Source organism: Cryptotermes secundus, unplaced genomic scaffold, assembly GCF_002891405.2.
Source record: "Cryptotermes secundus unplaced genomic scaffold, Csec_1.0 scaffold245, whole genome shotgun sequence".
Taxonomy (NCBI): domain Eukaryota; kingdom Metazoa; phylum Arthropoda; class Insecta; order Blattodea; family Kalotermitidae; genus Cryptotermes; species Cryptotermes secundus.
This window is the reverse complement of record NW_019736398.1, coordinates 1,245,144-1,272,762: the sequence shown is the minus strand read 5'-3', so window position 1 is coordinate 1,272,762 and position 27,619 is coordinate 1,245,144. Positions and strand designations below refer to the sequence as shown.

The following is a 27,619-nucleotide window of genomic DNA, read 5'->3' as shown; positions in this document are numbered from 1 at the left end:
TTAGGCAGCAGTCGACTCGCGCCACTCACTTCCATGTACTGCGGAAGTAAACATGAATAGGAAACACCGGAAATGGTATTGTGAGTAGGTCTATAATGCCGAACCTGTCAACACTTTACCTACACGTAGTTCATTGCAAGCGGCTCTAGAAACCCCAGGGGTCATCATAGTTAACTCGATTTAGAAGAGAATCGGTCGGCTCATGGCAGCCCTCCGTCCGCCTCTGACGCTGGGTGTACTGAATTGTCTCATGCGCTATTTTCTGTACGCAGTTCTGCTGCAGAAAGGTCGGCCGGTGATCATGACGCAAGACGGAGCCAAGGAGTGCCAGCCAGTTGCTTCAACTGTTCGATATTTTACGTCAGGCAGCACTACGTAATACCGTTATAGTCGTCTGTTGTGTGAGCGGAAGTTGAGTGACCCGTGTTTCCTTCCAGGACCCGACGTTTCGACGAAATGTAGCCATTTTACACGATCCTGATACAGATTCGTCCGCCTCTATTCCTCAAAAATTGTAAAATGCACACACTTTTTTTTCTTTCCTCATAGTGTGACACTGAGTTCACTTGGTACTGCGGCCACTGTTTTGCCAGTTTTACCAGAACCAGATGATGATGATTGTGGAGCAGTCGGTGGAATGCGAATTGGCAGGAGAACCGAAGCACTCGGAGAATACTTGCCCCATTTCCACTTTGTCCACCACAAATCCCAGATGACTTGATCTAAGATCGAACCCGGGCCGTCGCGGTGTGAAGCCGGCGACTAACCGCCAGAGCAATGGCATGACGCCACCCTCATGTTAATCTTGTCTCTCATGGTTTTCTAAGCGGGCGTGTTACAAGAGATTTCCTCCCCAAATTCTCTATGCATTTCTTGGAGGTGTGAATCTGATTACTCCCAACTAATGCCGAGGTCAAGAATACGTGGATCTATACGCCCACTGCTCAATACGCCATCATGGTATAATGCTTAATTAGTTAAGCACAAGAACAACTTTTTACATTTATGTTACCCATCCCAGCGAAATGTTGAGCCCAGACTTCACGGTCGTAACAATAGGAAGTACCCCTTATGGCCACGAAGTTTCTGCGCATCAAATTACAAACATTTCATGCTGCGAACAGTTTGCATTTACGAATATCCCACTTAACTAACGAACCGTGGCTTTCCGTTTTGTTAGCGAACATGGCATCCACGGTCTCGGAAGTCCGAATTGTTATGCATAAGCTTACTTTCCTCCCCTCCACTCCTCATTTGCGCCTGCGTATTTGAAACCGTGCCGGTGTGTGTTTTCATTCGTTTCCTGTTCCTGTCCCCTCTCCAAAAATACGGAAAACATAACCATAGTGGTTATGATGAGTATTCGAAAGTGTTTTGAACTGCCGATGGGAACCACAGACATCCTGTCCAGGCAACAGTATTTAATTCAGCATTTTAAACGTGTTTCTCTGCATGATAATTAAATCCATGTAGCTGAGCCCCTGAAAAAACTAATATTCGACAAGTTATTCAAGCAATTTCCCGTCTTGTATCAAACTCGAAGATTCATCGCCATGTTCACAAGAGCCTACCAGTGAACGCTATTCAGAGCCGGATGAATGCAGTCCAGTTTCTCGCCGTATACCTTTACAACGGGGGCACGCTGTAGCGCAGTTGATTGAGGTACTGTTAGTTAGTTAGTTAGTTATTGGAGAGGGTGGGTTTCCCCATGCACTGAGACCTGTATTGGTCCATTGTGCTTCCCTCTATGATTTCTACCAGTCTCTATATCCTACCGGTACTGGTGCTTACCATCAGTCCCGCCCAGCCAGCGAGACCGGCTCTACTAGCTGAGAGGTATCTATAATGCTTTCCCCATCTACCAGAGGTATTAGAGACTGCTGTTGGGCGGGAAACGTCCGTTAATTTGGCTCAGTGACCTCCTTTGGAGATATGAGGTTCTTTTACGTGCCGTAAAGCTACGACACGGGACCCACGGCTTAAAGTCCCTCCCGGAGGACTTGTTCCCTGAATTTTTCCGCCCTTAAAAATTCGACGACCTCCGCCGGGTATTTGAACCCGCGTACTACGAGTCATGAGGTGGGAACGTTACCTCTAGACTACGGAGGCGCTTTGAGGTACTGTGCTACAAACCGGAAGGTTGCGGGTTCGATTCCAGATGTCATTGAATTCTTATATTGAACTAATCCTTCCAGCCACACTGTGATCTTGGGGTGGACTCGGCCTCTAACAGAAATGAGTACCAGGAATTGTCCTGGCGGTAAAACGCGGCCGGCGCATACGGCTGACAACCTGACCACCATCTGTGGGCCAGATGTGTAGAAAATGTTTGAGCCTCGACGTCTTACAACCCTGTGGGCCTCCAGTGCTTGATACAGGGTTAGCTTTACCTTTTTTTATACCTTTACGATCCATTTTAATATTATTATACGCGTATAGACAGATTACTGATAAATGAACCCTCTCGTTGGTGCCTCCACCTTATCGTGGTGAGGGGGTTTGAGTATGCCAAGGACCCTGAGAGCTATACCAGCGGTAGCGTAACTACTGGCAGGGCCTCCCTTGCTGGACAGGTCAAAGGGTAGGCATCAGACGAAGAGGGACACCAAAAACCAAAAACTGATGCCGGAAGCAGCGTCATCAGTAGCGACTTGAAGCACAGAGCAAATGATGCTCGAGATGGTTCAAGTTCGTATAGCAACAGGCGTGACCAGAGTGGTTTGAACGGCTGTTGTACTGCGATGTGGAAAGCAAATGGAAAAACTACCACATTATCACTTTTCCTGGATAGTCTCTTTCCAAACACAGAGACACCATGTATGCGAACCAGAAGACGTAAGAAGATGCTGGATGACCTTGGAGACAGAAGAGGATATTCTCATTTGAAGGAGAAATCTCTAGATCGCATTAAGTGGAGAAACTGTTTTGGGAGAGACTGTGGACCTGTCGTCTGACAGATTACTGATAAAAAAAATAACACGAACCGCTAGATTCGTAACCCTAAGGGCCCCCCCATAAGTAATGCTATAATAATTTTCTTCAGCGTCCTATCGAAGTATCATTTTCTTTTTCTCAGTCACCGTGTGCCTAGATGTTAGGGATAGGAGGGGACCCTGTCTCTTCAGCCGAATCTGAGAAGTATCTCATGAACGCTTCCTCCCACGGCCTTCTCAGTTCACTACTCGTATTTACGTATCATAGTTCATCCTGAAATTTATGCGTATTTAAAATAGCCGAAAACGACATGGCAGACGTGTATGTGTTAACCTCAGGAATGCAACAGCCGTAAATCTTTGAAAGATGTCCACGAAACTCTCGAATTCAAAACATTCCGCCTTTCACAGCAGTTTTATTGCTGATGTCCTCTGTGAGCACGAAAGTTTAAATTCTTCCAAGTAGTAAAGGAAGAGAGATTCGCGAGAAGAAAAGGATGTGTGGTGCAGATACCGCATGGAATTTGAGGTGGGGGACTGGGTAGAATTGAGGTCAGTCATTAATCCATGTCAGAATGAGCTGGTAATTACATATGTAGATTAAATCTCTAGTGACAGGCAGCCCTACATACCAGATGTCTTTGCACACTGTCTTCCATCACTCGTGGGTTCTGTGCTTCATCATTTTCGCATGTAGGTAGAAAATTTTGAACATTCGTGAGTTTACACTGTAATTTTTAGTCATTTTAGGATGTTTTTGTGGCGCCGTTTGGGGTTTATCTGAGCATTCGGCAGTTAACACTATTGTAACCAGTTTAGAATCCGTAAGATTCCCCATTGGATATAATAATTATCACTATTTTATAATATTTTGGACAGTCCCCTAAGGCTTCTCATTCGGTTTCTCTGAACATTAGACTGTTGTTTATGTTATTTCAGACGATTTGACAGCCTTCAAGGCGTCTCATTGGGTTGTCTTTACATTCTGCAGTTTATTATGTAGGCATAGACCCTGCTACTTTGTCATTTCGCACAGTCCAAGGCTCCGTGTTAGGTTATCACAACATTTGGCAGCTGTTCAGCCTACTTCCCTTATTAAAGAAAGCCGAGTAGGCTGTACAACTGTTGAATCTTGTGATAGCGAACAAATATCCCTAGATAGAAATAACACACGCACACACATACACATAATATATGGTTAACTTAGAAGATTACCGTGCTGTGTTACCTGACTTCAGTTATTGAACTGGTTTACCGATCGTCACGAAACTTGACACGAACGTTATGCTTTTAGAGGCCATCCCGACATGATGTCGCTTAATGTCCTAGTCAGTAATAAAACATGGCGGCCTTGCGAATTTGTGAGGTGGGAGCGAAACTAGCGCCACGCATGTTGTGACCCGGCTTACCCGCAACAGAACGTTTTTGTTGCTCCTGTAATAACTCGTGCAATAATAAGCATGCTTAATTTTCATGATGGTCCAGACAAACAGAAACGTGTAATAACGATTTCTATTATTTGTCAATGGTGTTTTAATTAAATTCGATCATGCGTTCCGTATTTTGTGTGTAAGTCTTATAATATGACGGTTGTCTCTCATGCCGCCAGTAATATATCCTAGCAGCTGAATGCGTTTTCAATATTGTATTTAAGCATCCTGTTCTATTGATGTATGTATTCGTATACATATATTTCCGTCTCGAATGCAACCTATTGTCTTGTCCTACATGTGTGTCAGTAGGTGTTTCGCCCGTACACCCGATATGTACTTTTTTAACACATGCGCAGTGCAACTGTTTTGACAAGATGAACGCTCACCTGATGATGGGACGTATACGGCCAAAACATGTAGTGATAGAGAAGTAGGATAAGACAGTAAGTTGCATTTGATATTGAATTATTATATATATATGAAAATATATTTTTAATTTTTCGTTAAGGTATGAAGGTCATGTCACTGGCGTCTTCTCATGCTTCAGCCGGTCTTATAGTGATGGAGCAAGATTAGGGTTGAAGAAAGCAGTCTTCTGGGGTTTGGCACCGTGTATACATAAGATTAGGGTTGTCTGTCGTTCGGCCATATCTAGACCTTAGCAATTGAATATATTTTTCAGTAAAGGTAAAAAGGTAAAGTTGTCCCTGTGCTTAACTAATTAAGCGCTACGCCATGTAGACGTATGGGGGAGTGGATGTATAGATCCAAATTTTCTTGACCTCGGCACTAGTTGGGGGTGAGTGGTTATCTTCACACCCCGGCTGCTTTACCCCTGGGGAAAGAGCCTCCCGTATCCATTGGATAGAAGGTTGGGTTGACCCCAGAGCCGACATGGAGAAAAGAAAATTCTTGACCCTACCAGGACTCGAACTCCGACTCCCTGGTCGTTCAACCCATAGGTAGTCGCTATACCGACTGCGCTATCCCGGCTGACCGAATTTTTCACTGTTTTATTAAAGTCATATGAAGGTCACTGGAGTTGTCTCATATTTCACTGTACTGACATGGGTTTGGAGGAATATTAACACCTTTCAGTGTAAATTTACAAAATAATTAACTGAAACTCGTTTTGTTTGTAGAGCCATGGGTTCAAAACCCGCTATTGCACGCGGCACCGAGGTGGTTCTTTTCGCTTCCGAGACTCAGAACCTGTCTCCCTAAGAACGTGTTATCCTTCCATTCCCTCCACTATCTTCAAAATGTCGCATTCCAAGAGGATTCCCGCCGAAATTTTGAACAGATTTCTTTTATCCTTTGTTAAATTTGTTAAGTCCACGAGGTACAATAGTATAATAGTACGCGATAGGCAGACAGTCTGTCAGGATCTGTTATGGACTCTGAGACTTCGTTGCCGTATTCAGAAGAGCCCGCCTGTGGACTATATTTTGTGCCAGTATAATCCAATCCGCACCACCACACCCTGTTGATACGAGTACCCATATAAAGAGAACCATGGCATTGACAGGCTTCCCACCTGGGCTGCTCGGGTTCTATGTCAGGTCAGGTCATGTGGGATTTGTAGCGGACAGAATGGCACTGGGACGGATTTCCTCAGAGTACTTCATTTCCCCCGCCAATTGTAATTCCATCAATTGTTCCACATTCATTAATCATCCTATCATCGACCCAGTGTAGTCTCTATACTGTCATCGTCATTAAATAGCTGGAAAAACAGTATAAACAAAAAGGAAACAAAGAGGGTGAAGATGACTGGTTCACTTCACGCTGCTTTCGATTTACCCTCTGGAAAAGAGTTCTCAGTACTCATCAGGTAGGAGACCATATTTGGCGCACAGCCTTGTGGGAGTGACGGCGGCGAGAATAGTGCCTCTTGCAGCGAGTGCCCGACAGTCAAGAGACAATCGCCGTGTGAAACTCAGCAAAGCTTTCTTGCTGCTGAGTGAAACTGTGAAGCTTTCTCCGAATTCGTAATTACATTCAACTGGAATAAACAGCGAAACTACTTATCGCCTACTTTATCAACCATGTTCACCTTCTTTGTTATACTGAAGAATGGGGCAGAACAGAGTTAGTGCGTCTTACTTGCATCCGAAAGGGATTGTTCTTGACGTTCTTATGATCTCACCAGACCGCGACTGTGTTTTATTGTCTCGTATGAAACAGGCCGCAGCCGTCTCCTTCCAAATCTTTCCATATTTGCCATTCAGATTATAATATGCGATATTAATAACGGCAGCAAGTGAATGAGCGTAATTATGTACTGTAAGAAACTAATTAAAGTTAATGTACTTCTCCTGTTCGTCATCTAAACGACGCGACAAATTTGCAAAGGATAAGTAAAGTACGGGCCGGACTTTCCTAAAGGCTCTTCTTGATTCAGACACTGGACACGTTTTCTGAAGTTCCTAAAAATAAGCCACTGCAGCAGTGATTGCATAACGTTTAGGAGCTAAATGTTTAGTTACGTCATTCTGGTTCGTTGCCAGCTTTTGTTAGGATCATGTAAATTGTAATCAAGTACAAATTCGGCTGCAGAAATTAGGCGGAGATTGGTTTACGTTGTAGAGGAGACTTGAGTTCTCTGTTTGAAGGCTAATCCGTTAAAACCATTGAAGAGAGTCGTCATCTGGCGTGTGACGTGATGTAGTCAGAAGCTTACCGCCGTTTCGGAGAAACGTACTACTGCCTCCAACTTCAGGGTCGGGGAATAAGCCAAGCAAGCCATGCATTTGCTATGTTTGCTGTGTCCTTAGAGTAACTGCTGTGGTTGCTGCTAGTTTTACTTACGCGTCAATCCTAAAGAAGAACGCAATACATCCCTTCGAAACGTCGGTAATTTTCAACCGATTATACAGAGTAACGCCGGTCACGGTAGCCTAGCAGTCTAAGGCATGAACTATCTTCGTTTGCTTGGAAGCCGAGATCGTGAGTTCGAATCCCACACGAAGCATGGATGTTTGATATGTGTATGTGTTTATTCTGTGTTTGTGTTGTCCTGTGTTTAGGTAGAGACCTTGCAACGAGCTGATCACCAGTCCAGGGATTCCTACCGTCTGTAAAATGATCGTGAAATTAAAAATCAGAGGCCAGGGCCCAAAGAGGGCTGTAGAGCCAGCGAAAAAAAAAATACATCACATTCCAGAAGTTAGTACTTCATCTGAAAGTTTTAAGAATATGGTCAAATTCATATTCATAATGGCCCAATGTTTCATATGAAGAGTGCTTTTGGGAGAAAGTAGTAAAGTTTTGTAGCATTTGAAGTTGTCAAGAAAGATTCTGTCTTCAGGGATATAACGCCATGCAGTCTGTAGAAAGTTAACTGGCGTTTCGGAAATTATAGCTTTGCTTGCTGCCTGCTGCATGCCGGATTCTTTCATGGTTTACTCTTCAACCCAGAAGATGGAGGTGAAATATTTCCCTGAAACTTCAGTTGACTTCACCGGACTACACGGCGCGATATCCTAGAAGACAGAACGGGCCTTGCGGAAGGGCGGACAAAGACACTTCCACGTCATGCGATAATTTATTCTCCGAACAAATTAAGAGATTGCAGTAGGATCACATAGAAACATTGCGAACCCTCTGTCTTCGTCTGAAAGATTCAGCCATCCCCCTGGCTGTGGGACCGCGGGAGGCGTGCTTGTTGCATTTGCTTGTATACGGAACGCGCAGCTGTGTTGATAGTGGCCCCTGACTGACTTAACAGCGCTTCAACGGGCAGTTCTCCGCGGTTCTATATTTAACCTGCGGTGTCGTCATGAATGCAGTAGTGCCCTCTTTAGGGAATACAATCGTTATGATACAATGCGGTCGCATTTTATGCGAGGATGCGTTCCCGAAGATCTCGCATAGATCGCGAGAAATGTTCGCAAAGTTTTGAAGCACATTCGTGAATCTTGCCGATTTTCTTTTTTGTTATTTCAAACTTTGCTCATAAAGTGAGACTTTATTAAGACTACTTCAGAATCTCATAAAATGCGACCGCACTGCTTTAAGTTTGAGAACTTTTTAAATTGCCAGCTACCAGAACAAATTCGATCTCACTTATTAGTACCTTTATTTATGTTGCATATTGTCGCGCTTTGGCGGGTCACAGTAGCCGCGTGGTCTAAGACAGTGGTTCTCAGCCTTTGTCAGACCGCGGCCCGGTAAATTCTTTTTTCTATAAGACGAGGGCCCAGTGTAATTGATGCCAGGGCCCGGCGGTTGAGAAACATTGGTCTAAGGCATGAAGCGCTTTCGCTCACTTGGACTCTGAGATCGTGGGTTCGAATCCCACTCAGGGCAGGGATGTTTGTGTGCGTTTATTCTGTGTGTGTAGGTAGCGGCCTTGGGGCGGACTGATCACTCATCCAAGGAGTTCTACCAACTGTGAAAAATGATTACGGAATTGAATAAGAGGCCAGGGCCCTGAGTGGGCTGGAAAGCCACTGAAAAAAAAAATTGTCGTGCTTCGACAGACTTTGAGCCTTTAAGAGTTCATGTTGCTTTTATTTACATTACAGGAATGACATGGCTGTTCATATGCTTCTACCTCCATCATGACCGAATGAAACGTCTTCCCAGATTTTCCGTAATAGACAAATTTTCGAATTTTTACCATTCATATGCGACCCAGGAATTAGGAGGTAAATCGATACTCTGAATACATGGAGCTTGCCAGTACTAAATACTTTTACTGACGTAATCGATTTTTCAATAGCAAGTCACGCATCTCTAGCTCAAGGACCGCAGACAACAGCCCTGTGGGTCTTGCAAGGGCAGTGTTTTTTACCCTTCTGTTCATAATGCTTTTTAGAGACGCGCTGTAAGTTTCTCACTTTGTCTTCAGTCGCCCTACAGTGCGGCAGCTATTTAATGATTCTAGTATTAACACTTAATTGTGTCCGTCTCGAAACTGTGTTGGCCGACAGTGACGTCGGCGATATCCTCATTGACGAGGTACTGGTCGACAGTTATATGTTGGCCATGCGCGTTGCTGCTTGCAACTGTGTGAGTGCTGAACACTGCAAGCTTTCGACCGGATCCTTCGAAGTAAGTCAGGAGTTGAAATGAAGGTCTGGCGACAGTGCTACATTCATCCTCCCGAATCGGGGTTCCCTACGTCACATGCAGGCGGTGCTATGAATCATCATATCGCGGCCAAACTGCAGCTTGCCGCATAGATGATTTGATGATTCAGAGATTAAACATCTTAAGAAAATATTTTGTTTTCAGTGTTCTCAGTTCGTAATCACAATGAGCTTGTAATTATCTACCGCCAGTCTTGCTGCGTTATAATGAGGTACGTGTAACTCTTCCGGTCACGGTAGCTGAGCGGTCTAAGGCATGTACTGTCTTCGCTCGCTTGGAAACCGGGATCGTGGGTTCGAATCCCACTCAGGGCATGGATGTTTAGTTTGTGTGTGTGCGTTTTTTTGTGTCTGTGTACAGGTAGAGGCCTTGCGACGAGCTGATCACCCGCCCAAGGAGTCCTACCGAATGTGTAAGATCTAGAAGAACCGAAGTGAACGAAGAAGTTCATGGAGGTAGGCCTAGGCCCACTGGGGCTGTAGTGCCAAGGAAAAAAAAAAGCGTGTAACTCTAAACCTGATTCCAGCTGCCAGGCAGACATTTCGGAATGGATGCGGCATTACGAGTAAAGGAGAGGTGGAGTGAGGCAGTGCAACCGGGAATTAGTAATTAAAATTTTACACCGCCAACCAACTGGTTAGTTGACCGTTTGGTAACCTGAATTTACGAAGTGAGAAGACACAAGGAAGGGAATTTGCTCCACACGTCACGTCTCACAGATATACAGATAACTGCTATGTTAGCTGGAAGGTCAGGAAATTGCACATCTGGGCAGAAGTCTTTTTAACACGTCACCGTGAAGTAATTTCTAGAAAGTGGATTATTTTTAGCCTACTTCTCCAATTTTGAAAAATAAAAGTAGGCTATGAGATCACCTTTGTCTGTCTGTGTGTATCTGTCCTATCGTTGCTAGGCAACACTGCAACAATAGAATTGTTTGACCCATCGTTTTCTATGCGCTCCGTGTCGTATCAAAGGGAAGTAGGCGATTGTTTCCATAAATTTTGTTTAACCTTCCTAATGAAGGATTATTTTGGACCTGTTAGTATCTGCCATTTGTTGCGCATATAGCCCTGAGTTAATGCAATTGTTATTACAATCTGTTACTAAAGTTTATCCGTGAGCTGAGAAATACATCCAGATTGGACGTTATGGAATGCAGCTGTAAGTGAACATACTCTTAAACGCAGAAGGGACTATGGCGCAACTATTGTGATGCCGAGACCATTCACTTTCTCCACGTCCCCACCTTCATCCTATTGAGCATCCAGGTAAAGGTGAAAAGATAAAGTTGTCCCAGTTCTTAAGTGCCACGCAATGAATGCGTAAGGGGGTATGGAGGTATAGCTCCACGCGTAGTTATCCTGTGCACTAGATGGACTCTAGTGGTCAGTTTCACGATCCTTGAGCAAAATGCCCCTAGTACGCATTCGACAAGGGGATGGGTGGGCCGCAGAGCCTATCTCCACACTGGAGAAGAGAAAAAGCCCTTTCCTTTGCCGGAAATCGAACTCCAATTCATCTGTCCGCCGACCCGTAACATAGGACATCCAGAGACGAAGAAAATACTGTTCATATTACAGGCATTTGTTCCAGCGCGGCTGCCCCTATGGGGGCGGAGTGTAGCGGCCCTTTGGCTGGGCAAGAGTAGATTCCCTGTGTTGTAGTACACGTAACCCAGGTAAACACGAACCATGTGGTAAAGTGTGTAATTGTGGCCTCAGATTAGATAATGTATTTGTCACATTACCCTTTTGATGTAACGAATTTCCAATATAATTTGCAATCGTGCACTAAATTGTATTTCACGAAGATATGTATAGGAAAACAAACTTTTTCTAATTAGCTATCCTTTATATTTTCCCTCATTTTGTTTTCGAGCTGGGTGTTGGATATAGCATGACATACTGTTCCATTGCGGAAGCACACGGTAGCGTAGTTGGTTCAGGGGCTATGCTACAAGCTGGAAGGTCGCGGGTTCAAGTCCCGATGAGGTCATTGGATTTTTTCAAATGACTTAATCCTTCCAGCCGCACTATGGCCCTGGGGTTCACTCAGCCTCTAACAGAAATGAGTACCAGGAATTAATTAAATAATTTTCCTTGAGAGTAAAGCGCGGCCGGCGTGTAAGGCTGATAACCTTACTGCCATCTTTGAGTCGATTGTCTAGATAATGTGGGACCCTCAACGTCTCACGGCCTGGTACAGGGATAGCTTTACTTTTTTTTTTACTTTTACTGTTCCATTACACAAAACCGTTTTTGTACTTCCCCCTCCCCCGTATTCTAACCGCAAACCCAGTCCACAGTAACCTTCAATTTCAACGTCCGAATAGTACCAGATGACCTTATAAAATCAATAATAAAAATAAATACCTAAGAATAATCACCACAGTGATACTATGTAACCTCGATGGCCAATATAACGTCGGAGAGTACAGCCGTGTATGCAAGGTATACTCGTATCTGTCTATGGCTCTACAGCCCTTTGTTGGACCTTGGCCGCTTTTTCAGTTTCTTGATCTTTTACACAGCCGGTACGACTCCTTGGACAGGCGATCAGCCCGTCGCAAGGCCACTACCTGCACACACATGACAACACAGACATCCGTGCCTCGGGGGATTCGAACCCACGACACCAACGTTTGAGCGGGCGAAGACGGGTCATGTCTTTGACCGCGCGACCGCTGTGACCGGCGTATACATAGCATGCCTCACTTAAATTCCACGTAGCCCCCCCCACACACACACACACACACACGCACACACACCTACGAATATGGGCAGCCTCGGTGTCTGTTATGTGCATGCATTGATGACGAATATTACCATGCAATCAAGTTCAAGTCTTGTAATAACCAGCACTTGTTCGGACGACCTTACAACATGAAGCGCCCACTTCAGGTACTGAATAGGCAGTGTCAGGATTCTTTGCGAGTGACTCAGGCAGTGCAGAAATCACGTAGCTAACCTCGCTTGTGTGATATGTTGTACAAACATGAAATAAGTTGAAAGCCGATGGCTATAGCAGCTAGCGAGTTCGTTAAAAGTAGGAACCATCGCCATGGAACGAGGCCAGAATTAGCGCAGAAAATAACGAGCAGTAGAAACGGCCGTGTGTGTGGATCAGTGTGTTTCTGTCGTGTGAAGGAGAAAGAGTGAGTTGAGTGGCTTCTTGCGAGAATTTGAGGCACGTTGTACTTTGTTCCGTGATGCTCTTCACGAGGATATCACTTTTGATCGCTTAAGAGGTAACATTACTTCCACAAGTGCAATGGATTTGTGCATGTCTTATCCAGTGTATTCACAAGCATTACTGATTTGAGCTACTCATTATCAGAATCATTTACTGATTGATGTTGCGGTTATTTCATTTGTGATCAAATTTCCCCGAGCCGAGAGAGTTCTGTCATATCGTTAATATTAATATATTTTTCAGCATCCTGTTACAGTGGTTAACGATTTCAGGGGCAGTCTTAAAGGTGCAACGTCTTCTAGTGTTCGCAGACTACTGGTGTGACAGACACATTGTCAGAAACCAATATGTTACCTCTCTGACGCAACATCACCGGAGTAGTTGATCTAGCGTCGTCACAAAAACCAATATTGAAACATTTTGTTAGTTGATGCTATACACACTACAGAGTGTCCGAGACAGAGTACATACAATTTAAACACTTTACTTGAGAAACCAGAGCTAGGAGAGTACAGTTTCATCACATGCCATCGCAACTGACAGAGTTTTACGTTTGATTTATTTTCTCATGGGGGTGAGACTGTGTCACTTGTTACTGCGGCCAATCGAGTGCAGTATTAGCAGATCAGATTATGTCATATTTGAAGAGTTCTATCTTCTGTGACATAACGCTGTCTAGTCCGTTGAAAATCAAGCGACGTTTAGGAGGGACATATGCGTCTATCTTCAGGGTCGAAGAATTAAGCAAGAAACCACCGTGAAGCAGAGAGCTGTTCAGAGCATTAAAAGTATGTACTGTTTCTTGCTCTTCGGTATTGTATATTAATCTAAGTCAAGAAATGGCATATATTTAGTATAAGATCGTATTGATTTTTACCACCTTGTTGCCAAGTCTCCCCGGTAACTGTCACGAAGGTTGATGGTGCGTGGCCCGAAGTGCGCCATATTGCTGACAGCCACGAGCATGTAACTTTGTTCCCATTGGGCTGCATTTCTATCATATTCATGGTTCTGTATTTTGCATTTTATAACATTCGAATCCAGACACATAAGTAGGCCTGCTTGTCAGTACATTGAGCCCACACACCGTGTTAATCATTAACATAACTGTACTGAAGTTTCTGACGAAGCCAGAATTCGTTGCATCATTTGCAGACATGTGTTTAAAAATGGAAGTTAAGACAGAACTAAAAATATGTTCATGTTATCACTAGAATCCAGTACAAAATAAGTATAATGAGATAAATAATAAATCTTTCGAACATACGGCAATGTTCATTATGTGTGTGTGAACGACAGTAAGGAATGAGAATTCCATTCGCCAAAAAGTTAATAGCAAAATAAATTCGGGGATGCCCACTGTCGTTCCTTAGTTAATTTCGTGCTATCCGCTCCCCTACCAGAATCCTGTGACGCTTAAAAGCCGGAATATCGAAGTCGAAGCAAACATACATCGATAGCCAACAGCTGGGTAAACATTGTTCCCCGCAGTGCAGTCAGCCATTGCTAGGTAACAGTTGCTTAAATGCATTCCAATTTCAACACATAGCACCGAACGTCCATCTCTGGAACAACAGTTAAGTAAGTGGTTATGGTTACTGCGGTAATTACAATGGCTCCCAACCCAACGGGAGCTCAAAGAGCAGAATGGGACCCTGCGGGTCGGTGTTTGCTATCACAGCCGCCTAACAGCTATAACCAGATGTTAGAAGAAGAAGAAGACCGTAGACCTGCGGGTTGTAGGAGGCGACGAAAAGGGAAGTCTTGAATGTGAGACAGTAAATCGGACCCGAGAATGACTGCGCTGGCGAGGGGAAGCAGCAGTTGTAAACGACAGACTCGCCCTGTCGTCAGAGAGAGCGCCCCACATCAACAAACCCGCAACTGCCTCACAGTAATAAAATCTGGTCATAAGCCCCGGTTGGGTGCCTTATTCCAAGACAGACTGCCCGACTGACCGTCGGTCGTAACATGAGATTCAGACACAAGAGACGACGAAAAGGTACTCGGGCATGAGAATGACTGCGCTGTCGAGGACCAGCAGCAATTGTAAACTACAGACGCATCCTCTCGTCTGAGATGGTGTTACATAAAGACTATAACCGCAAGTGTTCAGTTGGAAAATAAAAATTTTGGTCGGCGGCCTCAGGGGCTCGTCGCGAAGACGAACTGATTAGCGGTAAACCGTCAGTCGTAAAGTAACTCTGAGTCAGAGGAAGTGGTCAGAGTTCTAGTAAAAGACCAGAAAACCAGGGACGAGTTCGCCGTTATCAGTATGATTTTAGGTTACGCGTTTTTGTTCTTTTGGTAACTTTTTTGGTTTTGTTTATGTAAACACGTGCTATTCTGATAGTTGTGGCTTTAGTGAATAAAAAAGTAAAATGACTGCATTGAAGCATTCTTTTGTAACGCAGTAGTGCGCACATTTTTCTGAGTCATAAACATTCCAATATCCATCATAATCTTCAGTATCGGTGTCTGTATCGTATCTAATCTATCCAGATACTACCTACTGTTTTTCTCATAACTGTACTTCGCTTGCGACGTAAGTACTTGATGAAATCCAGACTGAGTAAGAACAAGGATCTGTTACTTTTCTCTGCCTTCATGTTTACTTATTTATTTGTCTGTTTGTTGCAGGTTTAGTTCAGAGGTGGGACATGCTGCAGACACGGGCGGAAGATCTGCAGCGAGTTCGGACACTACAGCGCGAGATGGCAGCACTGCGTGATGAGCTCCTGGATCTTGCATCGAGAGTGTCATCTTTGGAATCCGAAGTTCAGGACCGGGAGCAGTTGGAGACGAGGATTCAACAAGTGAAAGTAAGCGGCATCCATCATTTGATGGTTAAACACAATTTCATGGAGAATACGAGTCATCTTAATTCTCCAGCGTATGTAACGTTGATATTTTATTTTAATGGTCAGATCTCTTACAGCTAGCACATCAGCTGTAGATTCTAAAGGGTTCTGACGATGGTGTATGACACTCGTAATTACTGGGTTTTTTAATTTTGTCCATCTTACGATATTCAAAAGAACACAAGTACCTTACCTGATGGCGGAAATAGCCAATTTCCGAAGCGTTTGGTTCTTTAGTGTTCTTCAGAATACTGGACGATGGACAAAACAAAACAAACAGAAAACACACTTCGTGGTTTTTAGTCCCCAAGCGAACTACACCGACCGAGCGACCGCCGTTTGTCGGCGAAGTTAGTGCCAACTTTAGCGGATAGAGGGTGTCGCGTGGTCAGCGCAACGAATCCCAACAGCCGTTAATTTCGGTTTTCTAGACCGGAGCCGCTGTTTCCTTAAAATAACCCTTCGGTTATCCTCACTAGGCTGAGTGGACCCCGTTCCAGACCCACTACTTTTCATAAAATCTGGTAGCGCCCGGAATCGAACCCGGACCTCTGGATGTGTAGCTAGGAACTCTGACCACTAGACCACAGAGGCGGTCACTGGACTGTTTCTGATACTCTCTTGCTAAAGACAGGATCAGTAATACGCTCTGTTTGGATTTATATGTTTCTGTAATTGGGTAAGGAGATCGCAGTTTGTAGTGCATGACGTTAGGAGGCTGTTGATCCCATTAGCTTCGCCGTTGGGCTTACGGTCCGTCCCATTGATTAAGCTGGATTTTATGAGTAAGGGAGCGTTAATAGCTTAATTAGGCTAGGGTGACGATGCCCGTTGATTCTGGCTGCACACCAGTTACGGGCTCATGATATTCGTCGTTTGTGAGATCTCTTTACATTACGGCTCAGTGGTCACTCTTTGGCGCGAATGGGGCGGACTTCTGTGTGTGGTTGAGCTCCCATAGCTTCTGTGCCCCACGGAATACCAGACAAGCTCTGAAGGGTTCTGGCGATGATGTATAACACTCGGAAATCCAGGGTTTTCACACTTTGTCCATCGTCCGATATTCTAGAAACCAGAGAACACGGCGTTTCGGAAACTGGATTTGTTTCCATCCTCAGATGAGGTGAGTAAGACACCTACTCTGTTGGGTCTCTTAGAAAGAGCTAACCTCAGTCACTTGACAGCCCCTGTCATATTCACTACATTGGTGCTCATGCACTTGGTTTTGTTGGCAAGTCCAAAAACCTAGTAATTCTGAGAGTAATTTCATTCGATTTGTTTCGTAAGACGACTGCCACAATTTGTGTATTTCTAAAGTAGGCCGCACACCGGCATGCGTCAAGACATGTAACAGTCAAGACACTATGTCTGCGACAGAAAGAAAGGAGCACAGTTAAAACGAATTAGATTATGAAAGCCGCCGCACACCTGTGAGTCATGATGCTGACGTCAGCTTCATGCTGACGAATCACGAATGAAGCAAGACTGTGTCATTTGCCTCATGTCTTGATGCTTGTCTTGACGCAGTTGGTGTGCGGCCGCACGTTACTTCATTGCCATATTATTGGCTTGAATTTTTTAGGGATGATAGGGGAATTAATTTACACCCCTCGGATTAATTTTTCCGTCAACGCAGAAATAGGGTAATTTATTTCGTCCCTTTCTTTGCCCATTTTGTATCTCTGTATACCCCCGTATATGCGCTCCTGTGTACGTTTGTAGTGCTCTGTGTTACCGCTTACGTGTCCTGTGCGAGGTATACTTAGGAAATAATTGCCGGTAGTGGAGCAGATTTCAGCACCAATTTTCGAAGCACCTGATGGATCATATCGGTCAAAACATGTATTGCACGAGGTACAGGTAAAGGTATCCCTGTGACAGGCCGTGGAAGCCTATAGGGTTGTGAGACGTCGAGACTCCCACGTTTTCTAGACAATCGGCTCAGAGATGGCGGTAAGGTTGTCAGCCTTACGCGCCGGCCGCTCTTTACCTCCAACGAAATTTCCTGGTACTCATTTCTGTTAGAGGCTGAGTCGACCCAAGGACCATAATGCAGCTGGAATGATTAGGTCAATATAAAAATCAAATAACCTCATCGGGAATCAAACCCACGTCCTTCCAGCTTGTACCATAGTACCTCAACCAACTACGCTGCCGCGTTCCCCATGTAGTGCACCGGTGATATGGAAAGTAATTTGAAATTAAAAAGTGAACTTTAAGATTTTAACACAAATTTGCGCGTGGGACAGTGAGTAAGAAGTGAAAATGAGTGACGTACAACGGGATGCTGCGGTACCTGGCGTGACTAATAAGTGTCGGGATACGATTCCTGTCAAAATGACCAGACTGTGACATTACAGACATGTCAGATTGATGTAGCGAGTGAATTTGTATAGTGAAGAAATCTGAGCCCTGCAGAAAGTGCGAACATTTTTTGTTATTGCTAGTGGAGTGGGACTAAGTCCCTTGTACTGCGGCCACTTCTGGCCTATTATACCAGCCCCAGATGATAGGTGAGGGTGATTGTGAAGCAATTGGTGGAATGAAGATTGGCAGGGGAAACCGAAGCACTCGGAGAAAATCTGCCCCAGCGCCACTTTGTCCACCACAAATCCCACTTGACCAGGTGGAATGAAGATTGGCAGGGGAACCGAAGCACTCGGAGAAAATCTGCCCCAGCGCCACTTTGTCCACCACAAATCCCACCTGACCAGACCCGGGATCGAACCCGGGCCACCGCGGTGGGAAGCCAGCGACTAACCGCTTGAGCTATGGCGCGGCCAAGTGCGAACATACTGTGCATCGTATAGCCTGTTGTTATTTCTCACGAGTTAATAACAGACAGGTAAAGAGCCAGACACAGTGGCCCTCGTCTGATACGTGTATTGTTTTTTACCGCTCAAACACTGGTAATCTTGAGGTCAGATCCCACTCACGGCATAGATGTATGTAATTGTGTGTTAACAGAGTAATGAGATTAATCATGTAGTGCGAGAACTGAGGGCACTGTTGCGCCGCGGCCGCTACGAGACGATAGCTACATCCCTCCTGTACCTTCAGTCCAAGTTTGAACTTGCTGACGTGAATGCATTTGCTTCTCTTGTGGTTCGTGTAGATGTGTGTTTTGTTACAGCGTCACAAAAATGGAGAAGGATAACCTGGAGCAACGTTATGCAATCAAGTTTTGTGCCAAGCTGGGGCAGGGTGCTACCGATTATGGAAAGACTCAGACAGTGTTTGGTAGTGACTGTCTATCATATACACGGAGACTCTGTAACGGGCGAGAAACAGTGGAGGATGAATCGCGATCTGCGAAAGCAAGCACAAACATCGGCCGCATGAGGACTTTCATTCTTCAAGATCGCCGTTTGGCAATTCGAATGATCGCCGATGAACTTGATCTTAAGGAATGTACGGTCCACCAAATCGTTACGCGAGATTTTAACATGAGAAAATTGTGTGCTGAGATGGTTCCAAAACATTTAAACAAGAATCAAAAGGCGCACTGAAAAGAAGTGTCAGCAGAAATCCTCGAACGGCTCGAAACTAATAATGAAGAAAGTTGGTTTTTCGAATACGACCCGGAAACCAAGAGGCTCCGTGAGGAATGGCGCACGCCACAGATTCCAAGACAGAAGGAAGCTCGCATGAGAAAATAAAACACAAAGAAAATTGTCATTTTTTATATTGTCGCGGGGTAGTTCGTAAAGAATTTGTAACGCCAGGCGTCACAGTGAATCAGAAACATTATCTTGAAGTCCTAGCCCGTCCGAGAAAGAGGAATCTAGGGGTCTTATATAAACGTTTTCGAAACCTGGGATACGGGAAAGCTTGAGCCGCATTAGCCTGTTGTGCCGAAGAAGAAATACAGAAAGAGGTTTTCTTGTAGTAAATTTCATAATTGGTTCCATGTAATTAAAATTTCTTATCGTTCGGACTAGACCTCATACACGTGGAAAATAGATTCCTCTGGCGTCGACTGAACCAGCGAGACTTGTACTCCCAATTTTAACAGCGGCCGCTAGATGGCTCAAGCTGTGTCGCCCGGTGTGGGGGGTTAAGACGACGTGCATCAACACAAACATTGCCCTCTCGGTGTTCACCGACAACCATGACACGTTTACGTATGTCATATAAGTTCCAATTTTAAACGGTTATAGATTCTATGATAATTTAATTGATGAAGTGTTCCAGAGATGTAAATATTAAAGTTCTTGTTGGGGGGGGGGGGGTTACATGCAAGATGGGTTTGAAATGCAGGTGAAAATATGTAAGCCCTCCCCTTACTGCTTCGGCTTCTCATTTTTGACTTCGTATACACTGAATTGCTTAAGTCTCATCTCTGAGAATTTTTACGGAATTGATGGCCAGAGTGCCCTTTAAAGACCTAACGTTTGCTACATGATATATAACTTTAGTTCGTACCTCACAGGAAACATCACATCTCCGCTACATAGACTAACCGGTTAATGCCCCTTAGGGACACAGTCGCTCTCTGTGCAGTGTGAGAACCATATAAAACATACAAATATACTGTGCGGTCAGAATACGGGATTTTAATATGCCAGAACATGTGATACACATACGAGAACATACGTAGAACCATTGAACGAAGCATAAGAGGCTTCAGCTTGGCTGCGGTCAGGCAGGCGTACGACCGTTGTAGTGACTGCTGTTTCGGAGTGGCATAATCTGCTGCACAGGCGTGTACTGACAGGTCTCCTGTGTACGTCTCGCATAAATGTTGTTCATTGTAGTAAAGTGGCAGCGTGTATGGTGTTCATACATTTCCAGTGCCCGAACCTGGACGCTGTGTGAACACGGCTACACCCACGATGCAACAGACGTGGCGCCTGGTCAGACAGACCAAACCCCTCTTGTTGTCGAAGAGGAGACCACATTTCCATACACACAAACGGTCTTGGAATTAACAAAAATTTGGTAGTGTGTCCCGACAGGACCCGAAACCAAGAACGACTTTCCTGGCGAGGGCCAGCAGCAATTTACTGGTCCTGGACCGGGAACCATTAGGCTTACAGGGTTAACATTGAGGCCTATTTTATGTGTTATTTGTACAAAATGCGTGAAATGAACGTACGCCTACTGTCACAGTGCTGTGCTGTTATATGACATCTACGAAATTACCGGACGAATTTAAATGAAATTTCGTATGCTGGATTTAACTGACTGTATTTAAATATGAGAGCAAACCTTCAGAAACCGTGCGCAAAGAAAGTTTGTCTGTATGTAGGACCCACCACTTTAATTTGCATCATTTTCAGTAAGTTGAATATTTAATAATATTTAAAACAACATAAAGTATTGTAATTTTTCAACGATGTCGATCATTGTTAAAACTTGAACTTAATTACATCAGTTTAATTTATAGAAGGTCGCGGGTTCGATTCACAATGAGGTAATTAGATTTTTCAATTGACTTAATCCTTCCAGCCGCACTATGGCCCTGGGGTCGACTCAGGCTCTAACAGAAATGAGTACCAGGATTCGTCCTGGGGTTAAAGGGCGGCCGGCGCGTAAGGCTGACATCACCGCCATCTGTGAGCCGATTTTCTAGAAAATTGGGAGTCTCGACGTCTCACAACCCGATGGGCCTCAACGGCCTGTTGCAGGGACAGCTTTACTATTTTTTACCTATTACCATTACCACGTTCGGCTCTGGGGTCCACCCAGCCTCCTATCCAATGGGTTCCGGCGGCTCTTTCCCCAGGGGTAAAGCGGCCTGGGCGTGAAGCTAACCAGTCATCTGCAGCTAGTGCTGAGGTCAAGAAAATGTGGATCTATACGTCCACTCCCTCATACTCCTTCATGGCCTAGTAGGGACAACTTTACCTGTACATAGATACATATGTCGGGGACTGGTTCTTCAAGCTTCGACTCCGGCGTCTTACTCGGGAGCCTCAGGTTAGGTGGTTTTCCTGACTGCTTCCAGGCGAATGCCGAGAAAGTACCGTGAAATAAGCCACGACCATATCTTTCCACGTCTTTTGCAGTTCTTCATTCATTAGTCAACCTGCCATGTAACGCTGTAGCGTCTGGACTCCTGCTAGCGTTACTAAATGCACCATAAACAAAGACATACATACGTAAATAGAACCATATTATTAATATCAGTATCATGGCGGGTTGAATCCCGGGCTGTAATTTACTTACCCCTAGTGTAAATTTACGCACTCACGAAATGGTAGTATTCTAGGTATAATACGTATTTGATTTGTTTAATGAAAACAAGTTTAGAAGCCCAGATAGTTACAGGTAATACGTGGACATTTGATTGGTTGATTTCAAACTGTAAATCTAATGTCAACAAAAGTATGGAAAATCTCTGCATGCTAATTATACAATAACATTGCATTATGTGGACCTCCCACACCCGTTTAAAGCCACCTACGTAGTAGGAATCTTTGATATGAGACTCTTGCAGCTGTATGTGATCTGTCTGGGGTGTGACGCCGTGTAGTCCGGTAACAGTTTGCTTCCTTGGCTTACTGTTCGAGCCTGAAGATGGAGACACTATCCTCCGAAACGTCAGTGAATTCTACGGGACCGCACGGTATCCCTGAAAGCAGTATTCTTTAGGCAGTAAAAATTTTGCATAAGCTTGAGCTTGTTTGAGAACATCTTGAGGAATCTCCTATTCATTTCTGGCTTCTGAAGGTTAGATGATTTCTGAGACTCCAGCCAAGAGGTGAATTTGATTAAAAATGTGTTTTTTTCTTTTTCCCTTCTCGTGGTGTTGGAGCAAGAAATGCCGGTAAAAGGGTAGTCGTGTCGCACGCGCTGGCTGGAAGGGGCGGGGGGGGGGGATGTGAGGGCGAGTTACGTGCCCCGAATACCGAAAGGTGTTAGGGGCCCTCCATTCTATATGAGAGGGAGAGTGAAAAAAGCCAATACGAATTTCGTTGCCGTGCTAGAGAGAAAACATTACAAAAAGCCTGTACCCCAATGGCGCATGACTGTAGGCCGGCGGTGCCAGTGAAACGCCGTGTGGAAATATTTTGTTGGTTAGGTTTCCGTTTAAAGGCGACAGATTGAGACGTATTTAATATTAATTGGATTGGTTCATTGTGTCGTATGGACCAGGCGACATGCATGTATACACCGATACTCCCCTATTATTTCCAAAAATAAAGCGCGTTTTAGAATGACCGTGTTTGTCAAGAGAATATTTGGACCCAAAAGAGGGATTAAAGTGATCACATGAAAGAGAACGCAGATGTCAGTACGCCCGGGAGAGATGAGGATTATACACGAAGTCTTTGGGCTGAGGGGAAAAGACCACGTGGTGACTTAGGCATAGCTGGAACGATAATATATCAAGAAGTTCTTTGAAGAATAGTCTCCCACTTTCCTTTCACTACATATTTATTATTTTATGAAACACGTATTGCACAGAAACCACATCGTCCAACAGTTCTTCTATTGTTGCATGTCTATTCGTTGCCAGGTAACGTATTTACAGGGCCGTTGTGTAGCAACGGGTTGGGGAGGGGGGGGAATTCCCTCGATTCTTCTGTTAATTTCTCTTCCTTAGATCCAAACATTCTTCATAGCTTCCTGTTTTCAAGCACGGCGCCCATTTCGTTACGGAATTTCCTGTACAAGAGAGGAAAAGTACTGATTTTTCACAACATATGAAAGATGTTAGCCGATCACGGTGGCCGCACGGTCTAGAGCATAAACTGTCTTCGTTCGCTCTAACCCTGGGATCGTGGGTTCGAATCCCATTCAAGGCGTGGATGCCTGTGTGTGCGTTTATTCTGTGTGTAGGTAGCGGCTTTGCGACTGGCTGAACCCCCGTCCAGGGAGTCCTACTGTGTATGTAAAAAATAGATTACGAAATTGATGACGAGGCTGTAGAGCCATAAGATCTTAACTGGGCCAGTAAGTTATGAACAAATTAAGTTAAAAACAAATTGACAACCTTTGGAGCTCGTTCAGTTTCAGCAAGTGTTTTCTTCAGGCTTGCCTATAGAGACTAAAATTGCAGGTCTAATAAATCCACAAGTAGGTCTACTGCAGACCACGAAGATGGCACACACTCCTTTAAGGATAGACTACGTGCACAACCAGTCCCAAGCCCACCGCTCTTGAGTGGCCGTAATGGTGGAATTCTGCCGCCTATTCTTTGTCTCTTTCTTCTCGCTCATAAGCTATGCAAGACCTGATTCCCAAACCACTCTGTATACTGAATTCGAATCTATTGATTGGCTGTTGATTGCAAATTGAATTAGAAAGGAATGCGCGTGTCTGTGCTGAGAAGCGGGAGCCTTCAAGTTTCACTGGCTGCATACAGATGAGTCCGATGGCTGGCGATTGTTCAGCACTGGCATACGTACAACTGTAGTTATGTGAGCGCCAAGTGGTCCATATAATGCACGCCCCCATTTGAAAAGCCTCCTCTTGAGAAGATCAGGGGGTTGAAATTATTTTCCTGCCGGAAACTCCTCTCCGCACCCCTTGCTCTGTTTTCTTGACGCTTTCGCCATGTAATTGACCACTTTCCTTTACGTTGTGTACCCAGGCTTACATTACTTTCAGTACTGCGCTGTAATGGAGTACACGCGTTTCCAGATGTGTCTGCTGTTTCACATAACTCTTTTGCCTCGACCTTAATTTATTGCAGATGCAAGTCAAGTTGGGGAGTCGGCATAGCTCAGTCGGTATAGTCTGGGCGGCCAAGGAATCGGGGTTCGATTCCCTGTAGGGACAAGTGACTTTTCTCTTCTCCATGACGTCCAGACCGGCACTGGGGCCCACCCAGCCTCCTATACAATGGTTACTGGGGCCTCTTTCTCCGGGTGTAAAGCGACAGAAGCGTGAAACTGACCACTCACCTCTATCTAGTGCCCAGATTAAGAGTGGAGTTGTACCTCTTCACGACGTGGTGCTTAATTAATTAAGAGACCAGGGATAACTTTTACTCTACCAAAGTAGGCGTATGCAATTTCTAACCCTGTCTGTGGTCCGTGTATCCCCCCACTCATTAACTCTTGAATACCTGAAGCAGTCTTAATGAAACTTGGTATTTATATCGTGGCGACTGAGCCAATCTCATCGGTGTGCTCCATAAATCCCTCCCATCAGTCTGTGTGTATATGCATCCCCGCGTATCGTTCCTTGTAATGTTGCTAGGCAACGGCTCGGTAAACACGTTCCCGCGGCAACGGATACACGTAAGAATAGATGAATTGTTGAACGCGTCATTTTCTATACTGTTCATATCGTATCGAAGAAAATTATGCAGTTCTTCCCAGAAATTCCTGTTCACTTACAAGTCACAATGTAGGTCGCGGGACAAGTCACATCGCTTGGCAACTAGGCCCATCACACTGTACTGACACATAAATTGTTTTCATTATATCATGAAAAGTTAAACAGTTCCATCTAGTGCGACTGGTGAAGATTTTTCTTATTTCAGTTATTTATGTCCTTATATGTTTCGATCTTCAGAGACCATCATCAGAGGGTCAGCTGGAAGCCACTATTATAATACATGTTCTGAACGCCAAAATACATACATATAATATAAATGATATACAATTGGGTATAAAATCTAAAGTTTTTACAACTACAGCAGGTGTTCCAATACATTAAAATATTTGTAATTAGTTTGTTAATTTTTTTTGTTTTCATCATAATTTATCGAATATTCATCATATCGAAAAAAATAAAGCTACAGATCCCAGTGAGACTTTATTCATTATCGTATGAGTTTTTCTAAGATTTTTTTTCTTTTCGAAAATACTTTAGTTCCTTATCACTTAAAATCATTTATAATAGTCATGCGTATATTTGTTTGCGCCGAAATCTTCTCGGGCTATCAGCCGCGTGTGAGCTGAGTTGAAATCCCGCGTTTCGGAGATCGTCAGATGATCTTGATGAGCAGTATGGGGAATCCCTGTCAGTGCCTGTTCCTTATTGGCGCACAAGGCGACAGGCCGGAGTCAGGCTGAGCAGTCATCACTTCCGTTTCAGATCAGGTAGCTTGGAGAAAGTTTCCCGGTCTGTAAGCTAGCATTCATCCGCCGATGTGTAACCTGACCGTCCCGTAGCCTGTGTCCTTCAATTTTATCCAACCTGTCTATGTCAGAGAGCTGTAAGAAAGAGTCTGATGGTTGGGCTCAATGCATGGCTAAATCTGTAACCTTTCCTGTTGATATTGTTCGGTTCTGGTTAGATTTCTGTCGCCACGTTAACATGCAGTCATGTCTCTGTCTCGGTATCCAGGAGTTCTGATCCGATGGCTGCTGCGAATTTGTCTGCTTGGAAAATTTACTGTTATTTAGATGAATGTCATCCCATTATACACAGAAAACCCCCTGCTCAACTTCTCTGTTCTGCTCATAACAACGTCCACTTCATAACCCTTTACCCTTTTCACTTTCTAAAATTTTGTTCTCCCTCAAAATGTATTATACACGTATGTCACTAACCTCGGCGACCGGCGCGTAAGGTAGGCCGCACACCGGCCTGTTACAGGGACAGACTTACAACCTGCCAAGATGCCGGGCGTGTCCCTTTTCGCATAGTGGGTGGTGGAGTCCAGCTGGGTCCTCTCGGCACGTCGGCTACTGATTGGCCTATTGTACCTGCCCCGGGCGATTATGATGATGGAAAATTTGGTGGAATGAATATTGACAAGGGAAACCGAAGTACTTCATCACATATCCCACTTGACCATACCCGGGCTCGAACCCGGGCCGCCGCGGTGGGAAGCCAGTGACTAACCGCTTGAGCTATGGCTTATGTCTTGTTGTATCGACCTGTCCGTCCTACATACACTTTTACATGTCCATATGGAATTCTGTATACCTTTGAAACCTTCAGCCCTGAATCATTACTGGCCCCAACATGTGTGAACTTCTTTAGCGGGATCTGAACCGTCTTTATGTAAAATGTTACGAAGAAAATTCCTTTCTTGTACGATTTTGTCCGAACGGTTTAATGGCCACCTCCGTCCGTCGGTCCTGTTGTGTTGACTTAGTGTGTGAATGATGACAACTTTGACCATAAAATAAGAGAATCTGGACATTTTTAAACATTATGATTTACGGGAATAACCAAATATCCATTCGTTAAATTGAATAATGGACAACAGAATAATGGTTAGCCAATTTGAAACGAATGGAGAATACCAAATATTCAGTACTTGATGCACATAGAGACGAGCATTTAGACGCAGGAAGAGAGCCCTGAATGTGGAGGAAGAAGAAAATGCCTGGAAGTGGGACGTCACGTGGCTGTATGTTTCTTTGCTGGATGAAGGTGCTGCTTGCCTGACAGTGATGCGGCGCCGTGGTCCTGGTACATAAATTACCCAGGTTTATGGCCCGCTTCCTTCTTCCACATGTTCCTGAGGGAGGCGCGTGTTGTTGATACAGTTGCTCCCTTGGCGGATACTTTTCGTCAAGACGTGACACTGGCAGGACAGGGGTGGACACTGGTCAAGTAGGAGAATTCATTAAACCACCCAGTTAGTATCTGTTGGTATTAATAGTAAAAACCAGATAAAATAACGTCTTTGCTAAATTAACTTCCTAAGAAAGAGTCCAAGGTACTTCGCGCAACCCCATGCCGCCGTAGATATTATGTAATTAAACACTATATTGTGAACGCGTGTGTTGGAGTGGAGGTATAGCTCCACCATTCTTGACCTCGGCACTGGATGGAGGAGAGTGGTCAGCTTCACGTCCCTCTCGCCTTACTCCGGAGACAGGACCCACGGTTGCCATTGTATGAGGGATGGGTGGAACCTGGAGCCGGTCTGGACCCTAGATTAAAATTATAATTAAAATGTCAACACCAGCCAGCACTGAATATAACATGAACATCCAGTCTTGTGCAACCGAGAACTATGAACGAAACATAACCAGCTGTGTTTGGCTGGAACCGCGCCCACCGAGCCAGTTAAATGATTAAGGACCGAAGGATTAAAGTTTCTTTTTCGGCTGGGGACAACGATTTTGCTCCTCATCGTCACATCGAGGCTGGCTCTGGAACCTGCGTAGCCTCGTGTTCGCTGATGAAAGCAGCCGGATCATGGAGCTGCCTACACACGTCCCATCGGGCGCGGAGATGT

At 44.7% G+C, this 27,619-nt stretch overlaps 1 protein-coding gene across 1 annotated transcript in view; it reads left to right on the top strand.

The window, feature by feature from the left end:
* Nucleotides 1-27,619, top strand: part of LOC111869823 — a 621,461-nt gene that overhangs the window by 542,126 nt on the left and 51,716 nt on the right. Inside the window, exon 19 of the mRNA XM_033753563.1 lies at nt 15,299-15,480. Coding sequence (XP_033609454.1) covers nt 15,299-15,480 — 182 coding nt within the window. The remainder of the gene's footprint in view (nt 1-15,298; nt 15,481-27,619) is intronic.